The 22,184-nt window shown below is 42.8% G+C and overlaps 1 protein-coding gene across 8 annotated transcripts in view; it reads left to right on the plus strand.

Annotated features, from left to right (window-relative positions):
- Positions 1 to 18,261, plus strand: part of HMBOX1 (homeobox containing 1) — a 165,683-nt gene extending 147,422 nt beyond the window's left edge. Inside the window, exons 7-11 of one of the 8 annotated variants that reach the window (XM_054576023.1) lie at positions 11,324 to 11,406; positions 12,949 to 13,044; positions 13,909 to 14,003; positions 14,240 to 14,311; positions 16,142 to 18,261. In XM_054576023.1, the coding sequence (XP_054431998.1) occupies positions 11,324 to 11,406; positions 12,949 to 13,044; positions 13,909 to 14,003; positions 14,240 to 14,311; positions 16,142 to 16,279 (484 nt within the window). In that variant the 3' untranslated portion in view covers positions 16,280 to 18,261. Of the gene's footprint in view, positions 1 to 11,323; positions 11,407 to 12,948; positions 13,045 to 13,908; positions 14,004 to 14,239; positions 14,647 to 16,141 lie in introns of those variants that run through there. The other 7 variants (XM_054576024.1, XM_054576025.1, XM_054576026.1 and 4 more) reach the window with 7 other exon arrangements.
- The last annotated feature ends 3,923 nt before the right edge of the window (positions 18,262 to 22,184 follow it).

The following is a 22,184-nucleotide window of genomic DNA, read 5'->3' on the forward strand; positions in this document are numbered from 1 at the left end:
CTGTCTGAAACCATACATAGTTGTTATTGACTATATTGCCCATGTTGTACTTCACATCCTCGTGACTATTTTTTAATATTTTTTTTTTACTTTTCAAGTAGTTGACATACAGTATATTAGTTTCCATGTGTGCCACATGATTAGACATTTACATACCTCATGAAGTGACGCCTCTGATAAGTCTAGTACCCATCTGACACCATACACAGTTATTACAATATTACTATGTTCCCTGGGATATACTTTACATCCCTGTGACTATTTTTATAACTGGCAATTTGTTAAAACCAGCGTTTTGAACTCTGTATCTAATAGATTGCTTGTCTCTATTTTGTTTTGTTCTTTTTTTGGAGACTTGTCATTTTTTTTGATTTGTGACATGTTTGTCTCCTCATTTTGGCCGCCTTCCTGTGTTTGTATTAAATAGACCTGCTACATCTCCCGTGCTTGAGAGTGGCCTTTTGTAGTCCTGTGGGGCCAAGTGGCAGTCTCCCTAGGCACCTGAGTGGGTGTTCAGGAGCGGTGCCTTGTGTGGGTTGTGTGTACCCTTCTGTTGTAGGGAAGCCTGGATGGCTATTGGCACTGACCCTCAGGCTGACTGTGACTACAGTGAATGAGCTGTTCTGTGGGAGTTGCTTTAGCCAGGCTCCAATGCCAGCTGATCCTGCCCTCCTGGGAGAGGCTTCATTGCAGGTCAGGGTCAGACACTGGTTGTACCTGGCTTGGGCCTGTCTGGTCGGAGGTACACAGTTATCTGCAGTTGTGCTGGGCTCGGAGGCACTTGGCAGAGGCTGTTCTGCAGAGCAAGGCCAGCTGCCACCGCTCTCGGGCTTGGTACCCTTTGATGGAGCCAGCCGCCATTTGTGTTGAGTTTATGGCCACTTAATTGGGCTACCTTCCAAGTCAAGACTGGTCACTTCTTGTGCCAGGCTTAGGGCGACCTGTTGGGAGTTACAGTGCAAGTTGAGATTGGTTTTGTGGGTTCTAGGATAACTTAGCAAGAGGTACAGGGCACACCAAGTCCAGCCACTGCTTATTTGAGGTTTGTGGACCTTTGAGAGATTTTAGGAAAGTCCAAGGCAGGCTCCTTATGTGGAGGAACTGCTAGAAGACACCAGACATAGTTATTACAATATTATGTGTGCCTGTGATAGTTGGGTGGGGTTTCAAGGAATCACCAGGACAGGGTGAACGGTGTCAGGTTAAAGGAGAGCTCAGATTTGGAGCCAGCCTGTGTTGGGCCGACTGAGTTGTGGGAGGGGTTCAACAAAGGAACAATAGCGTTAGCCAGCACTTGGTCCCAGAGTGAACTGTCCCAACCCCTTCTCCTCCAGCGCTTTCCCTGCAGCTAGTCATTTTACTTCCTCCCTGCACATCCCTTTGCTGGAGCTTAGGGCGAGTGTTTGTGAGCAAAGGCAGCTGTGCTCAGACCCTTTAAGAGGATGCTTAGGTGGACAGCAGCCCTCCCTGTCACCCAGCCCGAGTCCCTGTTCATTTCACAGCCAACTGTTGAGAGGACCCCTTTTTCCTAGTGCTGGTGCTCCAGGCTGAGGCCTCGTGCTGCTCAAGGGGAACCTCTGCAGCTGAAAGACCCCTCATTATTCCTAACTGCCACACGTGGGTGTGACACCTGCCCATTCTGAGTCATCATCCCTCCTACCAGCCGTGGCTTCTTCCTTATAGCCTTAGTTACAGGGCTTCTGTCCAGCAAGTCTTCAGGTGCTTCTCAGTGATGGCTGTTTCATAATTTAGTTGTAACTCTGATGTGGTTGTGGGAGGAGGCAAGCACAACATTTACACTCTGCGTTCTTGACTAGGATGACTTACTGTATTCGCTTTATTACACATCTCTCAGCAGGCTTTTTGTTGACTCATGCCAATGTCAATAATCTTTGTGTTGTATTACAGAAGTATTTATCTGAACTTAGTGTTCCAATATTTTTAAAAAATCAACACTGCACTAATTGCTGAAGATAAAGACGAATACAGCAATCTCTTAGCCCATTTGTTATAAAAAAATAGCCAATCTAAAAAATTTCAAGAAATCTTTGAAATGGGAGGTTGTTATGAAAACTCTTCACCATTAAAAAAAAAAAAAAAAAAAGCCAGCAGTCCAACTAGGATTACAGAAGGAAAAAGAATAAAGTCAGAATGTCCCAGTATTTGACCAGACTTTCTAGAGAAGAAATTGCCTTATTCATCTGACAGACTACTTACTTTCAGAAATAACTGCTTATTCCAGTCTACTTGCCAGGTGTATACCTATCATAAAATAAAGTCCATCAGGGTGTGATAGTTGAATCATATTCTCTCTTAAGACCATTCCACTCTTTGGACTGATGCTACTTACCCAGTGTACTAGTTTCTTAGGGCTGACGTAACAAATTCCCACAAACTGGATGGCTTGAAACAACTGCCATGCATTCTCTCACAGTTCCGGGGGCCAGGATCTGAAATCAAGGTGTCAGCCAAGTTGGTTCCTTCTGGAGGCTGAATGGAGAGACCCTCCCTGTGTCCCTTTCAGCTGCCGCCAGCCGTGGCCCTGCCTCTGGGGCCAGCCTTGATGCACAGATGCAGCACTCAGTGTCTGCTTTCATTTCCACTTTGCCTTCTCTATGTTCCTTTTCTTATAAGGACACTCTCATTGGATCTAGGGCCCAGGGTGGCCTCATCTTAGCCTTACCATAATTGCATCTACAAAGACCCTATTTCCGGATAATATTGCTTTGTGAAGTTTTAAGTGGGTGTGAGTTCTCAGATGACACTCTTCAGCTCACTGCACCCTGCAGCTTCTGTAGTGAGCAGTGGGAAAGCGTATGAACCGGGAACCCAGGAGGTGTGGCTCTGAGCCTAGCCAGCTCTGTAACTTAGGGGAAGTTTGTCATCTGTAAGCTTGTCATTGACCCATTGCTCAAAAGAGATTGGTCAGTGAATAGTGCTGCATATTAAATGATGAAGAGTCATATGCAAAGTTGATTTCTCATCTGCCCCTCTGGCCCCTAATTGTTTCTGGGGGCATTTTCAGGTATGATTAGTATTAGAGGGGCTTTGACACTGTTGGATAAAATACAGAATATCACTAAATGAACTGAAAATACTCATTACTTTCAAAAGATAGTTGCTGCGCTTAGAGGAGGTTTTCCCATTCCTTTATCTCTGCCTTCACTCTGCTGTTCAAAAACAAATACAAAAGAGAGAGAGCAAGAGAGAAGAAAACATTTTAAATTACTCCCATTTGTTGCTGAAGATCATTTAACACATAGGCACTCTAAATAGGAGATGAGACAATTAGGTTCCAAAGCGTTTTCGTGTTATTCTCTTTCCTGCCCACTGCCCAGTAGTTTTACTAAAGTGATGAAGACATGCACACCGACTGTAGAGAGTGGGCAGTGTCTGACAGTCCTGAGATCTTTGAATTACTGGAATGGCGAGGTTAAAAGATCTCTTCAAGAGAGATTGTTCACATAAAGGCACAGGGAAAAAATGTCCATTTACATGGCCTCACCCCTTGCTTAGAGAGTCAGTCCCTGTCTTTTCTATCTGCTCACTAATCACAAAAGGAGGAATTTTCTGGCTGCAATTTTTATAGACTTTGGTGTTATTGAAATGAAAGTGCCTCAAGGACATTTCCATTTGTTATAAGCTTATGGTTTCTCATCTCTTGTAAATTATTTTGCCACTTTTCATTTTAATTCTTTGCTATCATTGTCTGGCAAAATGATCATTGGGTTCCTCTTTGTGAACATGTTCTCTGATTACTCAGCTGACAATGTCCTTTGTCTAAAAAAAAGTGTAGTGCCCTGTGGATTTATTACTTTTGTATTGTTACCTGTACATTTCTGTTTATGTTCCCCTCCCTGCTTTTTTTGTTTTAGAAAATGTCCAGGGCTCCCAACATTCTGATATGGAACAGAATCATGTTTTGAACTCTAGGGTTCCAGCTCAGAAACAGGTCCCTTGAAGACTCTTAGAGCCAAATTCTCCTGCAGTTTATCCACCTGGTAATGGTAAAACTATCTATTCCTTCAACATAAAGGTTAGAATGCTCTAAGGTGAATAATACATAGTATGTACTATTTCTAAGGCCTCTCTTGGGGTAGAGGAGAGGCAGGTGCCTGAACCCAGGTATTGAGGCTGTCTTGAAGGAGTTTTATTACCATTCTTAAACATCTCTTGAATCTCACCTTTCCTCTGTATTTCCATGCCTCAAGCTACTTCAGATCCTCTCCCCAGCTATTGCCAAAGCTCCCTAACTGGCTTCTCTCTCTAGTACCACCAGAGATAGTGCCCTATAAAAATAAGTTTGATCATATAATACCCCTGCTTGAAAGCCTTGCCCCCAGTTTCTAAAAGAGTTCATTGAAAATTGTATTGTACCCTTTAAAATATGGGCCAGTGTTTTTCTTCATCTTGATCTCATGTGCAATACAGTCCAGGCACCAAACTCCTTCCCATCGCAGAATCGTTTAAGCTATTTCATGACCCCCTTTCATTATACGTGTTGCTTTCTCTGCCTCATATTATTTCCCTTTACCCAACTTCCCTGCTGTTTCTTTATGACCATGCACTAATGTTGATTCCTCTCTGTTCTCCTATATTTATCCTCACTAATACAGGCTGCTTTACAATACTTTACAATTTGTTTCGTTACACTTATCACCTGGTGACTACACTGGAAGGCTATGTCTCCTTCATCTTTGTGACCATTTAGCCAATTGCCAGGTATAAACTAGGACTCGGTGCACATTTGGGGATGACTAAATGATTAATTATTTATGTCCAAACTCAAAATCATTACACCTATTTCCCAACTTCATTGATAGTGCATTGATTATGTACTGTTCAAAAATAAACCTTATACTAATGTAATTATTCAGCTATATCTTAGTCTAAAACCCTTGAATGTACCTAGAGAGGATAGCGTACAGTACACTATGGCGAAATCCCAACTGGCTTTCTCCTAAAAGAGATATTATTGGTTTCCCTAAAAGCCTTAACTGCAACTACTGTTTTCACCTTTGTTTCCTTTTTTTATTCATTTATTCAAACATTTATTGATGAAACAGTTACTTACTATTACAAGCCAAGCAGATTCCTTGGGCTTAGGAAGCTCCTCTTGTGAGTAACTCACTAGAAACTGTAGTTATTGTTGTCTCCAGTGCTTCCTTTTTTGTGAGTAGTTAACATGTTTTCCTTCACAGGGTACCTGTGAAAAAGACATAGGGGATTTTTGTTGACATTCAGTTCAGATAAGTCAATAATATGATGTGGTCCTTGGGTGACCATATTATTTATTGCTTAAAATGGGATACTTTGGGAGAGTGAAAGAGAATTTGTTAATAACCCAAGACAACAGCACTATTTTAGGCAAACAAAGATGTATGATCACCCTATAGATAAACCCCAATAGCCTAATAAGATTGCATTACTAGTTGCCTTCTGTTTTCCAAGTGCATCTCATATTTTTATGCCTTTGTATCTTTGTTGTTAATTTTGCCCGTGCCTCTCCAGTGCCTGGAGTCTGTGCATCCCTCAGAGGCTTTCCCTGATCAGCCTATTCATACAGATATCTCTCTACCATGAATTTATTCAATACTTAGCATATTATTTATTCACTTAATTAGCAACTCGATGTATTCTGGTTTGTCATAATTATGTTACTGTTTTGACTCCTTCTGTTGGTTAACTTTTTCATATTTTCCTCAACTGAACCATATATTCTTAAGATCAGAGTCTATATTTTGAACTTAGATCTACTCCTCAAGTACAGTATATTATTCCTCTTATTCATGTAATAGGTATTTGTTGAATATTTTACATCCTGGCCTATCTTTGTCTTTCCTAAGAACCCTTCCACTTTACATCAATATTATGTGTCTGCCCACCCCGACCCCCAAAAAGCTTTTAGAGCTTTGCAATGAAAATTGATTATTACATTTTAAACAGATATTTACTCTGAGGTATCTTACAATACTTGATTTTGTAAGTTTGGATCGAACTATCTATCTTGAATTAATATTTTAAACAAAAAAAAAGTGATACAGTCCAGTGTACACACCTACTACGTAGTAGCACATTTTGATGAAAATTAATATTTTCAGTAGGTTTACATTTGTTAATTATAAAAAGAGGTCTTTAACAGAGAAAAAAAGGATGAATTGCCAGGCTTAGAGATTTAATACTTCAGTGCCGAGATTTTTAACCAGTGCGCTGAGGCACATCAAGAATTTTTAAAACATGTCTGGGTTGCAGGTTCAGTCCCTGGTTGGGGGTGCACAAGAGGCAACCAGTCAATGTTTCTATCCCTCTCCTTCTCTCCAAAAATAAACAAAATCTTTAAAACAAAAAAGTTGGGAACCAGACAGGTATGTTCACTTTCAACATTTTAACTCAACATGGTATTAGAAGTCCTCGCCACAGCAACTGGACAAGAAGAGAAAAGCCATCTTAGTTGGAGAGGAAGAAGTAAAATTGTCATTATTTGCGGATGATATGACACTATATATGGAGAACCTTGAATAGTCCACAAAAAACTATTAGAACAATAAATGAATTCAGTAAAGTAGCAGGATACAAAATATTCAGAAATTGTTTGCCAATAATGAACTATCAAAAAGAGAAACTAAGAAAATCCCATTTATAATTGCATCCAAAAAAACCCCACAAAAACCTAGGAATAAATTTAACCAAGGAGGTAAAAGACCGGTATTCTGAAAACTGTAAGAGAAGAAAGAAATTGAAGATGATACAAATAAATGTAAATATACTCCATGCTCAAAGATTGGAAGGATTAACATTGGTAACAATGTCCATACTAACCAAAGCAATCTCCAGATTGCCTGTAATCCCTATCAAAATACCAATGGCATTTGTCACAGAACTAAAGCAACTAATTAAAAATGTATGTGGAACCAGCCAAGGCAATCTTGAGAAAGTAGGACAAAGTTGGAGGTATCATGCTAGTTGATATCAAACTATACCACTGATATAAAAACAGACACATACATCAATGCAACTGAATCGAGAACCCAGAAACAAATCCATGCCTAAATGGTCAACTAATCAATTTGTGACAAAGGAGGCAAGAATATACAATGGGGTAAATACAGGCTCTTCAATAAATGGTGGTGGGAAAACTGGAAGGTGTGTACAAAAGGAAAGAAGGAAGGAAAAATACCATTTTCTTACACCACATACAAGAATAAATTCAAAATGCATTAAAGACTTAAGTGTAATACCTGAAACCATAAAACTCCTAGAAAAAAAAACGTAAAAGCAGTAAACCCTTTGAATTTCTACAGGCAGTATTTTTTTTTTTTAAATATGTCTTATGCAAGGGAAACAAACCGAAAAAAAAAAAAAAGCAAATGAGACATCAAAATAAAGACTTCTTTGCACAGTGAAGGAAACAAACCATCAACAAAATGAAAAGACAAGCTACTGAATGGGAGAAAATATTTGCTAAAGATACATCTTGTAGGTTTAATATCCAAAATTTATAAGGAACTCATATACCTTAACACCATAAAAAACAATGTGATTGAAAAATCGGCAGAGGACCTGAGCAGACATTTCTCCCAAGAGGAACATACAGATAAGCCAATAGATATGAAAAGAGGCTCGACATCACTAATCATCAGGGAAATGCAAATTAAAACAACAGTGAGATATCACCTCACACCTGTCAGAATGGCTACCATCAATAAATCAACAACCAGTAAGTGCTGGCAAGGATAAGGAGAAAAGGGAACTTTTGTGCACTGTTGGTGGGATTCTAAATTGGTGCAGCTACTATGGAAAACAGTATGGAGGTCCCTCAAAAAATTAAAACTGGATATACCATATGACCCAGAAATGGAATTTTATCTAAAATTCCAAAGAAATCTTTGGTATTTATCCAAAGAAATCCAAAATACTAATTTGAAAAGATACGTGCACCGCTCTGCTTATTGAGGCAGTGTTTGTAATAGCCAAGATATGGCAGCAACTTAAGTGTCCTTCAATAGACGAATAGAGAAAGGCATGATACATACATACAATGGAATGTTAACTCAGCCATTAAAAAGAATGAAATCTTGCCATTTGTGACAACATGGATGGACCTAGTGGGTATTACGCTAAGTGAAGTAAGTCAGACAAAGGCAAATACCACAAGATTTCACTTATATGTGGAATTCCAAAAGTGAAATAAGTGAACAAACAAAACAAACTCATACAGAGAACAAAACAAAGAACAAACTGATGGTATCAGATGGGAGAGGGGTTGGAGAAATGGGTGAAATGGTGGCGGGATTAAGGAATACAAATTTCCAGTTATAAAAATAATTATGGGGATGTAAATTACAGCACAGGGAATATAGTCAATAATATTGTCATAACCATGTATGGTTTCAGCTGAGTATTAGACTTACTGGGGTGATCACTTCATAAGTTATATAGATATCTAATCACTATGTTGTACTCCTGAAACTAATATAATATTGTATGCCAACTGTAATCGAAAAAATAAAAGCAAATTTAAAAAGACTAATTCAGAATCAGATAAGGTAATGTTACTGAAACTCACAGAATTTATGATGCACGAAGTTCTGAAATTATGAAGACCATAAAAAAAGAAAGGACTAAAAGTTTTCTCATCAGAAATGAGGACTTCAATTAAGGTTGAGAAGCATGGATTTTTAAAGAAACCAATTAGTTCTATTTAATGACTTTGTCCAAGAACACTTGGTACCCTGAGAGAAGGATGGAAAAAAACAAGTGAAAGGTGCTTTCTGCAAGGTAGGAGCCTGGCTTGGCTGGGTATGGTGGAGGGACAGAGAAGCTCAGCTGTATGAGTTTCTCCTTAGGGGCATTGTCAGTGTGGCTCACCCTAGCGTGTCGGCTGAAAATGAGAGGCGGGATTAGGAGAAAGGTCAGAAACATTTCTTTAAGTTGGGGGAGCAGGTGTTAAGGGACTAAAGATTATAAAGAACATGAAGAATAAATTATTTTGAAAAGAAAAAGCAGATAAGTAGAAAGTCGATTGAAGAATTTCAGAATTTAAGATTATGGAGGTAGAATTCTTAGGGTTGGGTCTGGAAAACATGTTATCTTTCAAAATACAAATAGGAACATACCTCTTGTGGCTTGAAAACCTTTATTTCCGGGTGAAGCCTTTACTACTTAAGGAACAAACAAGGCTCATCACAAATTGCTCCCATTCTTCTTCCAGGCGAGTATGTCCTCATTTCTTCTTGTGCACCCCGTATGCTAACCATACTCTGTGCACAGAATCCCGAAGGCTTTCATCTACTTTGCCTTTGCACATGCTGTTCCCCTTGCATGAAATGCTGTTCCTGCTCTTCTCTGCCTTGCAAACTCCTGCCCATCTTCCAGGCCTAACTCAGGCAGCACTTTCTCTGCCAAGTTCTTCTGGGCTTCCGCAAAAAACACTGCACACATTTCCCTCTTTGCTCCCAAAATACCCTTTAGACCTTCTATGGAATTTTACCACTGCCATATTGATTTATATGTCTCTATTCAATAGATTGCAAACTCCCTGAAGTCAGAACATACCTCTTTTCTTTACCTACAGGGCAAGCACATAACACTAGGTGCTTAATACATGCTTTTGTTGTCTTTGCTGTTGAATTTTAAACCAGTGAGTTAATCTGGTGCTCCTCAGACATGAATGTGCATTCAAATCACCTGGAGACCTTGTTAAAATTTAGTTTCTTATTTAGTCTGAGATTTTGCTTTTCTAACAAGCTCTCCGGTGATGCTGGTGCTGCTGGTTTATGAACTCACCCAGTGTGCTTTTGCCCAAGTAAATAGCAGAAATGTAGTAAAGATAAAATCTAATAGGAATGTGGAAGTGGAGCAGTTATGGGGAAAGAGACTTGAAAAACCCTCAATATGAACACTGGAGTCCTAAAAATGATAGCAGAAAATCCTGTGGGGAGAGATGTTTAAATCACGGAATACAGTAGGAGACCAGGGTGGAGGATGGCAGTTGGAAGGTCTGGGATGATACCGTTGTGTGACTTAGGTTTTACAAAAGGAGGGGCTGTCTGGTGCCGCCACCGCTGTGTCAGGATGGCAGCGGAGGCTGCTCCCTGTGGGGAGGGCTGCGGGAGGAGTGGCCGTGTCAGAGGTCGGGTTTGGGGGCTCACAAGAAGGGCTAGGGGCCTCCAGTGTCTATTCCCCGGGGACTGGCGTCCCTGCCCGTGTGGATGGGAGCGTGGGGGAGGGGGAAGCCGCACCCTAGGGAGGGGAGGGAAGCCCCTGGAGAAATGGAGGGCACTGGCATTGGACAAAGGGTCATTTCCTGATCTGAAGTTTCTAGGTTCAAAATGTGAAAATTCTTTTTCTTTTTTTAAACTCATAAATGACGGAAAAAGCAGCACTAATAAGCATTCTGTTCTCACATATAATCTCACAGGTCTGATAATGCTAAGGATGGGTTCAGTCAGCCTAATTTCTTTTAAGTACTGTTGCGCAGAAGGTATGATAAGTACTAGTATACTATTTGGCATAGGGGAAAAAGCAAAAATAAAGAAATGTTTACATCTCCTTCCCCCCACAGTGAATGAATGAATCAATATTTACAGCCTGATTTGGGCTCTTCCAGCTTTTTTTATCCATGCAAATTCATGTGCACAGAGACAGGAATTTTTCAAATTCCATAATGGTGTTTTTGCATCACATTATTCTGCAGATTGTTTTTCTCACTTAGGAATATGTCAGAAACATCCCTCCAGGTCAGTGAATAGAGCTCTAACTTATCTTTTTTCTTAGTCATTGTTAAATAGTTGTATAGGAATATAGATGTCCCATAATTTGTTCTGCCATTCTCCCCTTGATGGAAAATTGGGTAATTTCCAATTTGGCCACTACAAACAATATGATACAAAAAAAGTCCTATTGTTACCAGAACTCTGTGATTTCAGCCAGCCATACACATCACAATTAACTTTTATGTCAAGGACATTTTTAAATGAAGCATATCATTGGCTAGGCTTGTATTGTCCAGTATAGTAGCCACAGGTCACATGTAGCTATTGAAATTCAAATTCACTAAAATTAAGTCAAATTACAAATTCACTTCCTCAATCACAACAGCCTCATTTCAAGTGTCCAGCAGCCACATGTGGGTAGTGGCTGCCATACTAGACATTGCAGAGCAGACCATTTGCAGCCTCTCAGAAAATGCCCCTGGACAGCCTGGACCAGGCGCTCCGATGTTACATCCCGAAGGAGGAGATCTGTTCCAGTGGGCTGGTGTTGTGATGAGAGCACATTTTAAAAAGTACAAACTCTGTGTTTCAATTGGTTGCCCCTGCAGTTACTTCAATGAGAATCAATACCCAGATGAAGCAAAGAGAGAAGAAATTGCAAATGCTTGCAATGCAGTCATACAGAAGCCAGGTAAGGCCGCAGGCGCTGCTGCACTCCGTGGGGTGGCTCGGGCTACAGGGCATGACACAGGGCAGGTCTCTTACCCCACCCCTGGGCGCTCTGGCTCCATCTCTGCCGTCCTCTGGGGAGAGTCACCTCCCTGTCCTGTTGCAACCATGCTTCCAAGGGATGTGAGGGTGGCAGTCTCCAAACCAGACGTTCATGGGGGTAAGTTTCCAGAGAGTCATCCTCATTCAGATATGAGACCTTGAAATTATTGTTTTCAAAGACTAGATTTTTCCCCTCAAATATAACATCAGTATATCAGTTCCAAAATAATTTTAAATGCTTAAGCAGTGTTTGTTAATGAAAAGATTGAGATAGATTTTTTTTTTTTTTTAACAATTGTAAATTGTATAATTCTGTCTTCCTGTTTGAAGAAAGAATTCTTTTTGGAGTTGGCGTCTGTCTCTTTCCTGCACTGAGATGGCTTCTGCTTAGCAAGGAAGGACTTAGGGTAACGCCAGTCGGAAGTCGTGTTATTCTCATGCAAGTCAGCAGAGCCACTTACACACTCGTGTCTCGTCTTCAGTGTGCTAAGATATTCCACGCTTTACAGTTTTTGTTACCAGAAACCATTTTCAGTTAAAATGACCCAGTTGATCTTTATTTGGCCAGTTAATCTGATTGGCTTTAAAGACTTCAAGTGAAAGCATAAATGCTTTACAATAATTAACTAGTAATCTACTCTCCCTTAGCTAGAAGCCAGACTGCTAGCAATCCAGGGCCTACAAACTCAGCTCCAGAAACACTTCAGCCCTTATCTCACACGCCAAGCCCCAGCCCTAAGGCTGTGGAACTCTTCCTGGAAAACGCATTACCCCCCAGTTCTGGTTTCTCCACGTGCTGGGGATTAAAAGCTGAAACCGAAAAGGATGGGGAGGAGGGAAAGGTACAGGTGGGTCCTCGTTGGCAAGCATGTGGTGCTTATCCATAAGAAGTCACATTTGACAGCAAAGAAGATAATAAATCTAAAACGCAACCTGCTTGTGCTGTGTTTTAGCAGTTACAAGAACGGATGGTTAGAGTAACCATTAGTCTCCAAGAAAACATGAGTAATATCCTCTGTCTTAGGACAGTAGGAAACTAGTTAATATTAAGGTCTGAAAGGCATAAGTAAACTTAAGCTGTCTGGAAACTTGCTAAAGAATAGCATATTCATCTAGAATGATGCTAATTAAATGAAGCCTGTGTGTGAGATCATGTGAACTCCAAACCCAGCAGATTGACTTTGTGGAATCCTTTAAGATTGTATTTAGTATTAGAATTCTTTAATACTGTGTGGCTTTCTGAACTCAAGGATTTTATGTTATTAGTTGCTATTTGTGTATTTATTCTATAATAATTTGTGTATGAGCATTGTACTAGGTAATGCAAAAACAAACAAAAAAAACCCATATCTGGTATGCCAGCAATACATGCAATCAAAAGAACTTTTAAGTAAGAAAAGTATTATTCCTTAAAACTAGTCTCAGATATAGATGCTCTGAATTTTACTGTATGCACTTGCAGGCAAAAAACTGTCAGACCTGGAACGAGTTACGTCCCTGAAAGTGTATAATTGGTTTGCTAACAGGCGGAAGGAGATCAAGAGGAGAGCCAATATCGGTAATGTATCAGAGAGGCTGCCCTCTCTGCTCACGCTGGGACCAAAACGGTGTTTATTGTAAGAGTGACTTCAGTTTAGGACTGCAGGTTGAAATCACCCTAAATTTTAAGTCTAATAAGAATTGCCCTTATGTTTTTCTTTATTGTATTTTTAATAGCCTGGAGATAGTATTATTTAAACTATTTGTATTATAATAATAACGGCATTATTATTTCTGAAACTCATTGTTCTTGATGTTCTAGAATCTACAGTGAGACATGGTCTGACCCAGTGGTGCATGTTAAAGATACTTACAAGTCATGTGATACCCTAACCTTTTTCGTTATTACTGGGCTGTGACTTCAGTATTAAGGAACATCTTAGTATTGTTAGAATTAGAATGAAAGAATCTTAGGAGAGAGAGAACACAGCAAAAGGCAGAGATTTGTTTTAAAAAAAAAAAAAAAGGAGCAAGGGCATTTAAGAAATGTGAATGGATGAGGCTGGAGTGGGAGATGGGTTTTGAGCTTCTCAATTGGTATTTTATGTATAAACCTACGCCCTCTTCACCATTACAAATCTCAAACACTTTCTAGAACCCCAGAACAGGAGGTTTGTGTCATGGGTAAGCATTTACAAAGCACCCAACTGTCGACCACTTGGACGCAGCACACACAGCAGCAGGCGCTCCAGAATGACATGTTCCTCCCTGTCCCATGTGCAGCTGCTTTCCTTCCGTCAGCCATTTGAAGGAAACAAAGCATAGGAAAATCTAGGTTCTTTTTTAACGACATCCTAATTCCTCAACACAGAAATAAATTCAGCATTTAGGCCATTGTGATGATATAACAGATAATTTAGGGATCTATTTGCTTTTTTCGAAGAAGCAGCAATCCTGGAGAGTCATGGGATAGACGTACAGAGTCCAGGAGGCCATTCTAACAGTGACGACGTCGACGGGAATGACTACTCAGAGCAGGTGAGTAGCTGAGCAGAGTTCTTGGTTACGAGTGGGTGGGACTGTATGACAACTGAATTCTGTGGGTGCACTTGGTATGGGGTGGGGGAGAGGAGACGGTCTAATGTCCCTCCAATGTACTCATGTGTCTACTTAGATTTTCATGTAATTAGGAAGGAACGTGGTAAGATTCGGTTGTCCTGATGAATTTGTGAGAAGTCGTTATTCACCCACATGGATTTATTGTCATACAACAGGATACTTGGCAAGTACGCAATGGGGAGGAGGAGGAGGGAAGAAGTTCAGAGGGAGGCAGAGAAGCAGAGAAGGTAGAAGAAGAGAGGAGGATCTGATCCAAACAAGCAAGTTACACCATTCACCACACACACACTCAATGTTTGAGAAATACTAGGGGCGCTGGGTAGCTGTACCCCATGCCTACACATGCACCAGCGCAGCACACAGTGGAAGGCCCACCCACTGCGGCCCACGGCAGTGGGGCCTGGTGCTGACATGAGTGGTTCTTCCAGAGCCTCTGCACATTGACACACACATCCTCTCATACGTGCATGTCTTCCCACCTCACCCTGACATGTTATTCATTGCTCAGGGGGGAAATATATTTAATTGTAGCCACTGGATGGAAAAATGCACTAAGAATGTGGGAAGTTATCCCCCCACATACCAGATTTCATTAAAATTTTTGTAGGATTTAAAAATTAATTTCCATTTGGCCCTGGCTAGTGTGGCTCAGTGAATTGAGCGCCAGCCTGTGAACCGAAAGGTCGCTGGTTCAATTCCCAGTCAAGGTACATGCCTGGGTTGTGAGCCAGGTCCCTAGTTGGGGTCTTGCACATCGATGTTTCTCTGTCTCTTTAAAAAAAAAAAAAAAATTAATTTCCATTTGGAATATGGTCTCTTCTTCTGGACTCCAGAAAAGGAACTTTCCTATGGTGATACCCCCATTCCTTGCTCCTCAGCCAGGTCTATACACAGCTCACTGTGTTTTCCTCCTGCTTCCATTTCATAGCCTCCTTAGCCAGCTTGAGTGCAGGTACTGCAGGGGCACGTGCAGTCCCAGGCCAAGCCCTTTTTAAACCCCTGAGAGCAAGCCACGAAAGTGAGAAGGAAACTGTTTGTCCGTACTCTCTACAGGCTCCCTTTTTATCTTCAGGGCTCCAGATCTCACCTCCACATTTCACTCAAGACAATGTTCTCCTAAGTCTAATTGGAAACATTCCTGTTATTTTCAATCTACTCACGTAGAGTGATCATTTCCATTTTTTCCCCCCAGATGCCCCACGGGCAGCACATCCCACGCTCCCCTCCCCACATTACCCTTTCCAAAGCTTTTGATGCAGAGTCCCCTGAGGATGTGACAGGTGAGAAAGTTACCCCGTGTTTGTAACACCCTTCAGTGCCCGAGAAACACCCCGCAAGGCCAGCTTCCCTCGCTGCTTTGCTGTTTAACACCTCAGCTGTGTGTGGGAGAGCTTTGCCCTCCTTCCGAACGAGACACCTGCTGCCCCTCTCACAGGGCCACCTGACCGCCAGGGAGCGCACACAGTTTCTCCCACAGCCTTTCCACAGTAACTCTGCTGTTCTGGTATAATTGAGAGGTTTTTGTTTTGGTTTTTGTTTTCTGTGGTTTTTTGTTTTTTGTTTTTGGGGTTTTTTAGCAAAAGTGCATTTTTATCTGTACAGTTTTGGTGTCTGTGTAGCATTTTGTCTCATTTTCTCAGTTCAGTGGAGACACCATGAAGTCTAATAATCTGTTTGTAAGAGTACCATTCCAGAATTTAATAGCTCACTGGTGTGGCCTTCACTGACTAGTACTCTATTTTTGCAATTCTGGAATGAGCCAGGTTTGATTATCGTCACCAGCAATCTTTCTGAAAGAAGGAATAAAATTCTCAGCAAGAAAAAACATTTTGGTGCTGCTTATTTGTTGAATCACAAGACTGTCAACCAGAAGTCTCTGGACATATATCCATTCAGTGTCTACTTAAATACATTTCACCTCCACTCTCTCATGAGCTCCTGCCCCCCCCCGCCCCCCGCCCCCCCGTGTTCTGCCTCCCCTCGCCCCAGCATGCTTTTCTGTGAGCTAGAGAATGGTGCCAGTCACTAACATTTGTTTCTTGTTTCTGCACATCTAGGATGACAGCACTAGCCATAGTGACCACCAAGACCCCATCTCATTAGCTGTGGAAATGGCAGCAGTCAACCACACTATCTTGGCATTGGCCCGACAAGGAGCCAACGAAATCAAGACAGAGGCCCTGGATGATGACTGATCAGGGAGGGGTGGACGTGAGACGTTAACTTAGTTTAGACGTAGCACCTTAGCAGACTTTCCTCGGTCCTTAACATGTGTTCTTACAGTATAACTTGCAGTTTCTTGTATGTCAGTTAGCCGTTAGGGTCTTCTTGTTCTGTGAAGATGGCATGGTGCCCTCAGCCTTCGCATATACTCTCTCAGTATTAACTCCCAGTAAATAATAAGCAACCGACTGACCAGACTTCCTCTCCCAGCCCCTGAGGCTAGAAAATCTTGCTGCTCTGTCTTAGCATTCCAAGAAAGTGCTTCCAGGTATTTAGATAGCCCTCAGTTCTCAAATATTAGGCTACGTTTGAAACCTTGGGTACCTTTAGATTCCTGTAACACTAGTCTGTACCCCTTTTCCTTCCTCGAGACTGACAGGATGCAAGCTGAGGTGGTGTGGCCCCGGACTGACAGGCGCTGTTGGGGGGGTGTCCGCAGAGTAAAAGGAACACTAGAACCCCCACCTCCGAGTGGGAATAATTGATTTCCAGCCGCAATAAGCCGTGCCTCACCATAGTCACACTGTGGCTAGATTACACTTCTTTGGGTGCTGTGCTAAGAATGTCCATGGAAAAACTCAATCTCAGATTTTGGGTGAAGTTAACATGCCTGACACAGACATCCATTCCTTACAAGCTGTGTGACTTAGTATATAAGATACTGCCTTCTGCCTTTGGGACCATGATTAAAACAAACAGCAAAAGACAAAAATAGAAGTCACTTAAAAAAAAAGACTCCCTGGCTTGAGAGGCATTGGAGAAAAACCTGAGCTGAATGTGCAGTGGACACTAAGTCCAGGTCTCAGAACCACTGTGCGGTAGACGTAGCCCAGGCACTGGCTGTCTGGAAAAGTGCCACAGGTCCTCCCGGAAGCTGCTTTGCCTCCTGTCTGTGTCCCCTTTCCCTGCCACCAAAAAAAGTCTTTCAAGGATGAAGCTAAGGTCAAAAATGAATGAACGAACTTTCAGTCTTTGTACCCATTAACTGAAGCCCCCTCAATAGGAGAGGTTGGTAGAGGACTGTAGAGTGGGGTTTTGCTGACTGACTATCACAAATGCAAATACTTTCCTAAATAGGAGCAGAAAAGCGGGGGGTACTTGCCACTTACGTGGTGGGTCTGTGAGATATGGCGGGATGTGACTGCTTGGGTGTTCTCTTTACTCTGTCCTTGTAGAGGTGTGAAAAGCTATATTGCTACAGGCAATTTATTTAATAATTGGAAGCCATATTGATAATGGATGTGGTAATATTTGTAAAGTTTAATCTACTTTAAGCGGCAGTAACTAATGTAATTTTTTTCCTTGATCACATATGTAGCACTTTTGTTACTTTTTTAGAGATATTTATATTTGATAAATCTTTTTTTCATTTTGAGAACTCAAAATACCAAACAGTGAACTTGCGTTATAAAGTCACCCTGTGATCACCTTGTCATCCAGCAGCAAAATGATGAACTGTTCATGCATCAAAGAAAATTACATCTGCTGGCCTTGTATGAAAATGATCTCTTGGCATCCCGATTAAATGACACACTGTCACTGTGGGTAAGGGAAACAGCCCCCAGTGCGTCAGGTGAGGGCCTGTCGGAAGCCGCGACTGCTGGCCTGGCTGCCTCCTCACGCCTCCCCGCTCCGCATCCCGGGTTGTGTTGAAAGGGGCTCTGGGGCTGGCTGCTAGTAGGGCATTCCTTTCCTCGCCGTTACCTGGAGGTTCTAAGGTAGAAGGAAGGTGCCATTTCCTGACCTCCTCCCCACGAAATGTACTCAACTTAAAACCATTGAGAGGGAGTGAGACCCACTGGCCGTCCTCACTTTTCGTTCTCGCTAGTGAGACAGTGCACGCCCACCCTTTTCCCGCGGTCTGGCTCCACCGAAGGCACGTGCAGATGGACTGGCTCCTCGTCTGGCCGTCCTGCTCCGCCCGCATGCAGCGGCCTTGGAGGGGGCATGAAAATGCCACTGTCGGGGGCGGGGCGGGGGGCGCGCTGTGACTCGAAAGAGCTATGCAGGGCCTGGCCTGCTCTTGTCCATGGATTTCAGAGAGAAAATGTATATACTTTTTCAGCTTCCAAGAACTGAAGTAGAATGAAGTAGCCTTTTCTGTTTTACTGCATTACTTGAACCAACAAATTCAAGAGTAGCATTGGTTATTCTCAGGAATGGTCCCCCCCAGTCATTTTCTTTCTTGGTGTGTTTGCCTTTTTATTTCAACTAGGAGATTGTGTTATCTTTCTTTCCTTTTGCATTACTTAGAAGTAGTATAACATATCTTTCCATTTTGGTGGAATTTTGTGGGCTCATTCTAGGCTGAATCAGAAAGAAAAAAAGAGAAAAATTCACTGTCTGACAAGCCACATCCGTGATTTATTATTGTAAGGAGATTATTATAATTGATAGCTTCTTTATGATGGGATTGCTAGTATCATTTGTTCTTGCTGGTCTTTTTAAAGAAACAGACTCACACTGTTAAGACAGCTGCCGTTTCTAAAGGACTACAGTGATTGCCAGAGAAGAGCTAAAAGGTTCCATTGTTTTAAGACCTTTAAGGAAGGGCGGGGAAACCCCCACAGAGAATAAAGCGGGGCGAGTGTGCATGAAGGCAGTCAGTGCCGGACCCCACCTGGCAATCTGGGAAAAGTGAAAGAGCGTGTCTGGGCCACTGCAGGCGAGCATCCTACGAAACTCAGTAGGAGTGGGAGGGAGGGGTCTGTCACTGGAATCCTGCGATGAAGCGCGGCCCCTGGCTTGCTCCTCAGACCCACAGTCTTACCTACAGCTCCTGCTTTCCACCAAGAGTAAACATTCCATTTTCTGGGGCCTATGTTTAAAGCTACCGTTGTTTTTTTTTTGTTTGTTTCCAGGTTCAATTCCACTATCTTATCCAGGTTACCTTAGTTATTTTAATGGCATATGGAGTTGCCACTAATTTGAAATCTCGTTGGATGGTAATTTTTCTTCTTAAGCTTTTATAGGTGTGAGAGGTGATATGAAAATAGAAATCCTAAACTGCTCTCTTACTGAAGGGAAAATAGCCAGGCTCTAAAAAAAGTCCCATGCTGTGCTTTTTGGTCGTTCTCTCTTCTCACTTCATTGATGTACTTTTCTTCCTTGGCAAGGAGGACAAAGAGGGGAGGGGGGTAGGACCTTGCCAGCGGTTCAGGTAACTTGTCTGTTACATTTTTTAAGACTCCATGAAATTACTATGGTCCCATGGGTATACTTCCTTCCTACCCTTCTTAAAACACAGCCTTATAAAGGGACCTTTTAAAGATGGACCATCCCAGTGACAGTTCTGCCTGTTCGCCTCTCCAACATTTGATGAAGGCCAGGGAGGAAAACACAGTACGCCCTCATCCGAGACCTTCCTGTGCCAGTGAGCACCAAATAGACACTTTGGTTTATTTCTTCCGAGTTCTCAATGCCGGAATACCCCTGAAGACAGTTTTCTTTAGTCTGGATCCTTTAGGTGGTAGTTGGGTGTGGTTACCTCCTACCTGCCTATGGAGTCGGCACAGTTCCCAGACATGTCGCCTGGGGGGCAGCCCCTGCCCCTACATTTCCATATCCCTCCACAGAAATGGGAAGAGCTCTTAAGGGTGCCTTTTACTTAAGCTCAGTAGAGGTGACCACCTAAAATGATGTGACTGAGAAAGAAAAAGCTCATCAGTACTGAAGTGTGCAAACCCAGCGTTCCAGTTCCCAGACTGGTGATGGCTGGCAGCCCAGCAGGTAACAGGAGCTCTACTGGAGCCAGGTATCCAAATAATGTTTACCTCAAGGGGACTGCTTGAGCTCACAAACACAGCTATTTCATTTCTCCCTGTTTGACCTTGGTCTTTATAAACTGCCCTCTTGGGGCCCAGCCATCAGGCACCAAGTGTAGACAGACTCATTTCACCGGGAACCTGCAGTCACATCCTCTCCGCCCGTGACCAGCAACTCTCCCATTTTCCTCTAGGCTCCGACACTAATGCCTCATCTTGAGCTGACTTCTTCGCTGGAATTTATTTTCCACAGCAGGCAAAGTAGCTAGGTGTGGTCCATCTCCTCACGCAAACACTCCTTCCTGTCTCACAGCCCATTTTTTTGACCAGCTACATATTCCACTGACCAGCTATGTTATTTCTGCCCTAACAGTGGAAATAACCCCTTTTTCATAAATGACCTCCCACCCCTGTCCTAAAAATGTGAACTTCAAGTCCTTACTCTCTCTTTGGTCTTAAGGGTTTGGTCAGAAGCAGTCTTCCCATTTAACTCATGGCTCTGCCTTTTTTGTTGTTGTTTTGTCTTTTTGTTGTTGTTGAGAGAACCACCAGAGTATTTTTCCCCCATTGACTCTCAACAGATTCTTAGGCAATAATTTTTCTTGTTGTCGATGATCTTGCGCTCAGCAGCACTCAACATTGAGTAGTTCTGACCCTCTACATTGTGAGTTTTTTTTGTGTGTTAATCTGTGTGTGATTTAAATCTTAAGTCAGAGTGGTGATAGATTTTGTCACTTTGTTGTCATTATTAGTGAAGTTTCACTACTGCATTCATTGAGGCTGCATCGAGACCAGCCAAATCTATGTATAGCTTTACTGAGCCGGATTTGTTTGTCAGGATTTCCCACAAGAAGGTTGGGCACATAGGCCAGCTCCAGCTGGTGGTATCTTTGTGGGGTGTTGCGGGGGGAGTGGGGCGGGGAACCAACCATCTAATACATTCCTTCTGTGTGCTCTCTGAATAGCAAGGACTCTTCCTCAGATGCGGGGATCGGTCGTTAGCCATATTGCATTTGGCAAACTGAGCTGCATGCCCTGAAACCCTTCTGTTGTTCCTTAATTTCTGCGTATCCAGTGTACCTCGCTTGGTAATACCCAAGTTAGCCACTTGAAAGGTGTTCCACCACAGTGAGAAGGGAAGGTGTTCCTGAGAGGCAGCTGTGCATGGCCAGGCTGTCCTGGGGGGCGTGCGCTCAAAGCGGAGGCCCTGCCTTCTGCACCGCAGTCTTTTCAAAAGACGACCACCACCTACGAGGAGAGATGTCCTCACTGCTCTCAGGAGAACTACTATGCTGAGGTGGTGGGGAAGGCTTTTTACACACCAAGCCTAAGGGTCTGCTTGCCACATACCGAAGCTCCTCTTGCAAACAGGTTATGTTCAGAAAGGCCATTTCTAATTTTCTTTGCTTGTCAGCTGGAAGTGACAAGCCACTGCTCTTGCCTTCTAGAGGGCCATGGGCTGACTCACCTGATATCTGAGGGGCAATTTTATTCATGTCTAGGTACATACAAAAACTAGAAATTTGTAAATTGAGAAGCTTCCATATCAGCATCGCTATTCTTTCTTGGTAGGGATGAGAAATAGCAACAGAAAGCGCGTTATGACCTAAGTCCAGCTTCCTAGAACATTGGTTTCCTTTTGGTCATTGAAGGGAAGGAACAGGAGAAGAGAGAAGGAAAACGTTGCACCCAAGGGTCTCACGTCCCCTTCCTGTTGCCACCCAGGAAGCTCGAAGGGGTCTTAGACCCTTGGGGTTGCAAACATGCAGATCCTGGGACTCCTTTTTAATACCCTTTTTACCACCCTGCATGTGACACTGGGGGCCAGGCAGGAGCAGAACCAACCTAGTAGCTACCATTCCAGCGAAAGCTGACCGGCATCTTTACACCGAGTGCTCACCCCACACATCTCGCACCGTGACCTCGGCAGCCCGATCCCCGGGCCCAAAGGGAAGGGCCCTGTGGCAGGACGCGCCGCCCCTCCCTCCCTACATCTGTTTTACTTGGCATGTTTTCACATCGACGTGCCCCTGTGTTGTCCCCTCCAGTGGGTGTCCGGGCCCCACGGTACCGCCAGGGCGGGATGGCAGCTGAGTGGGTGCTGTCTCCAGGC

The sequence above is a fragment of the Pteronotus mesoamericanus genome, unplaced genomic scaffold, assembly GCF_021234165.1.
Source record: "Pteronotus mesoamericanus isolate MK-2021 breed Mesoamerican mustached bat unplaced genomic scaffold, CSHL_Meso_final contig_32, whole genome shotgun sequence".
Classification (NCBI taxonomy): domain Eukaryota; kingdom Metazoa; phylum Chordata; class Mammalia; order Chiroptera; family Mormoopidae; genus Pteronotus; species Pteronotus mesoamericanus.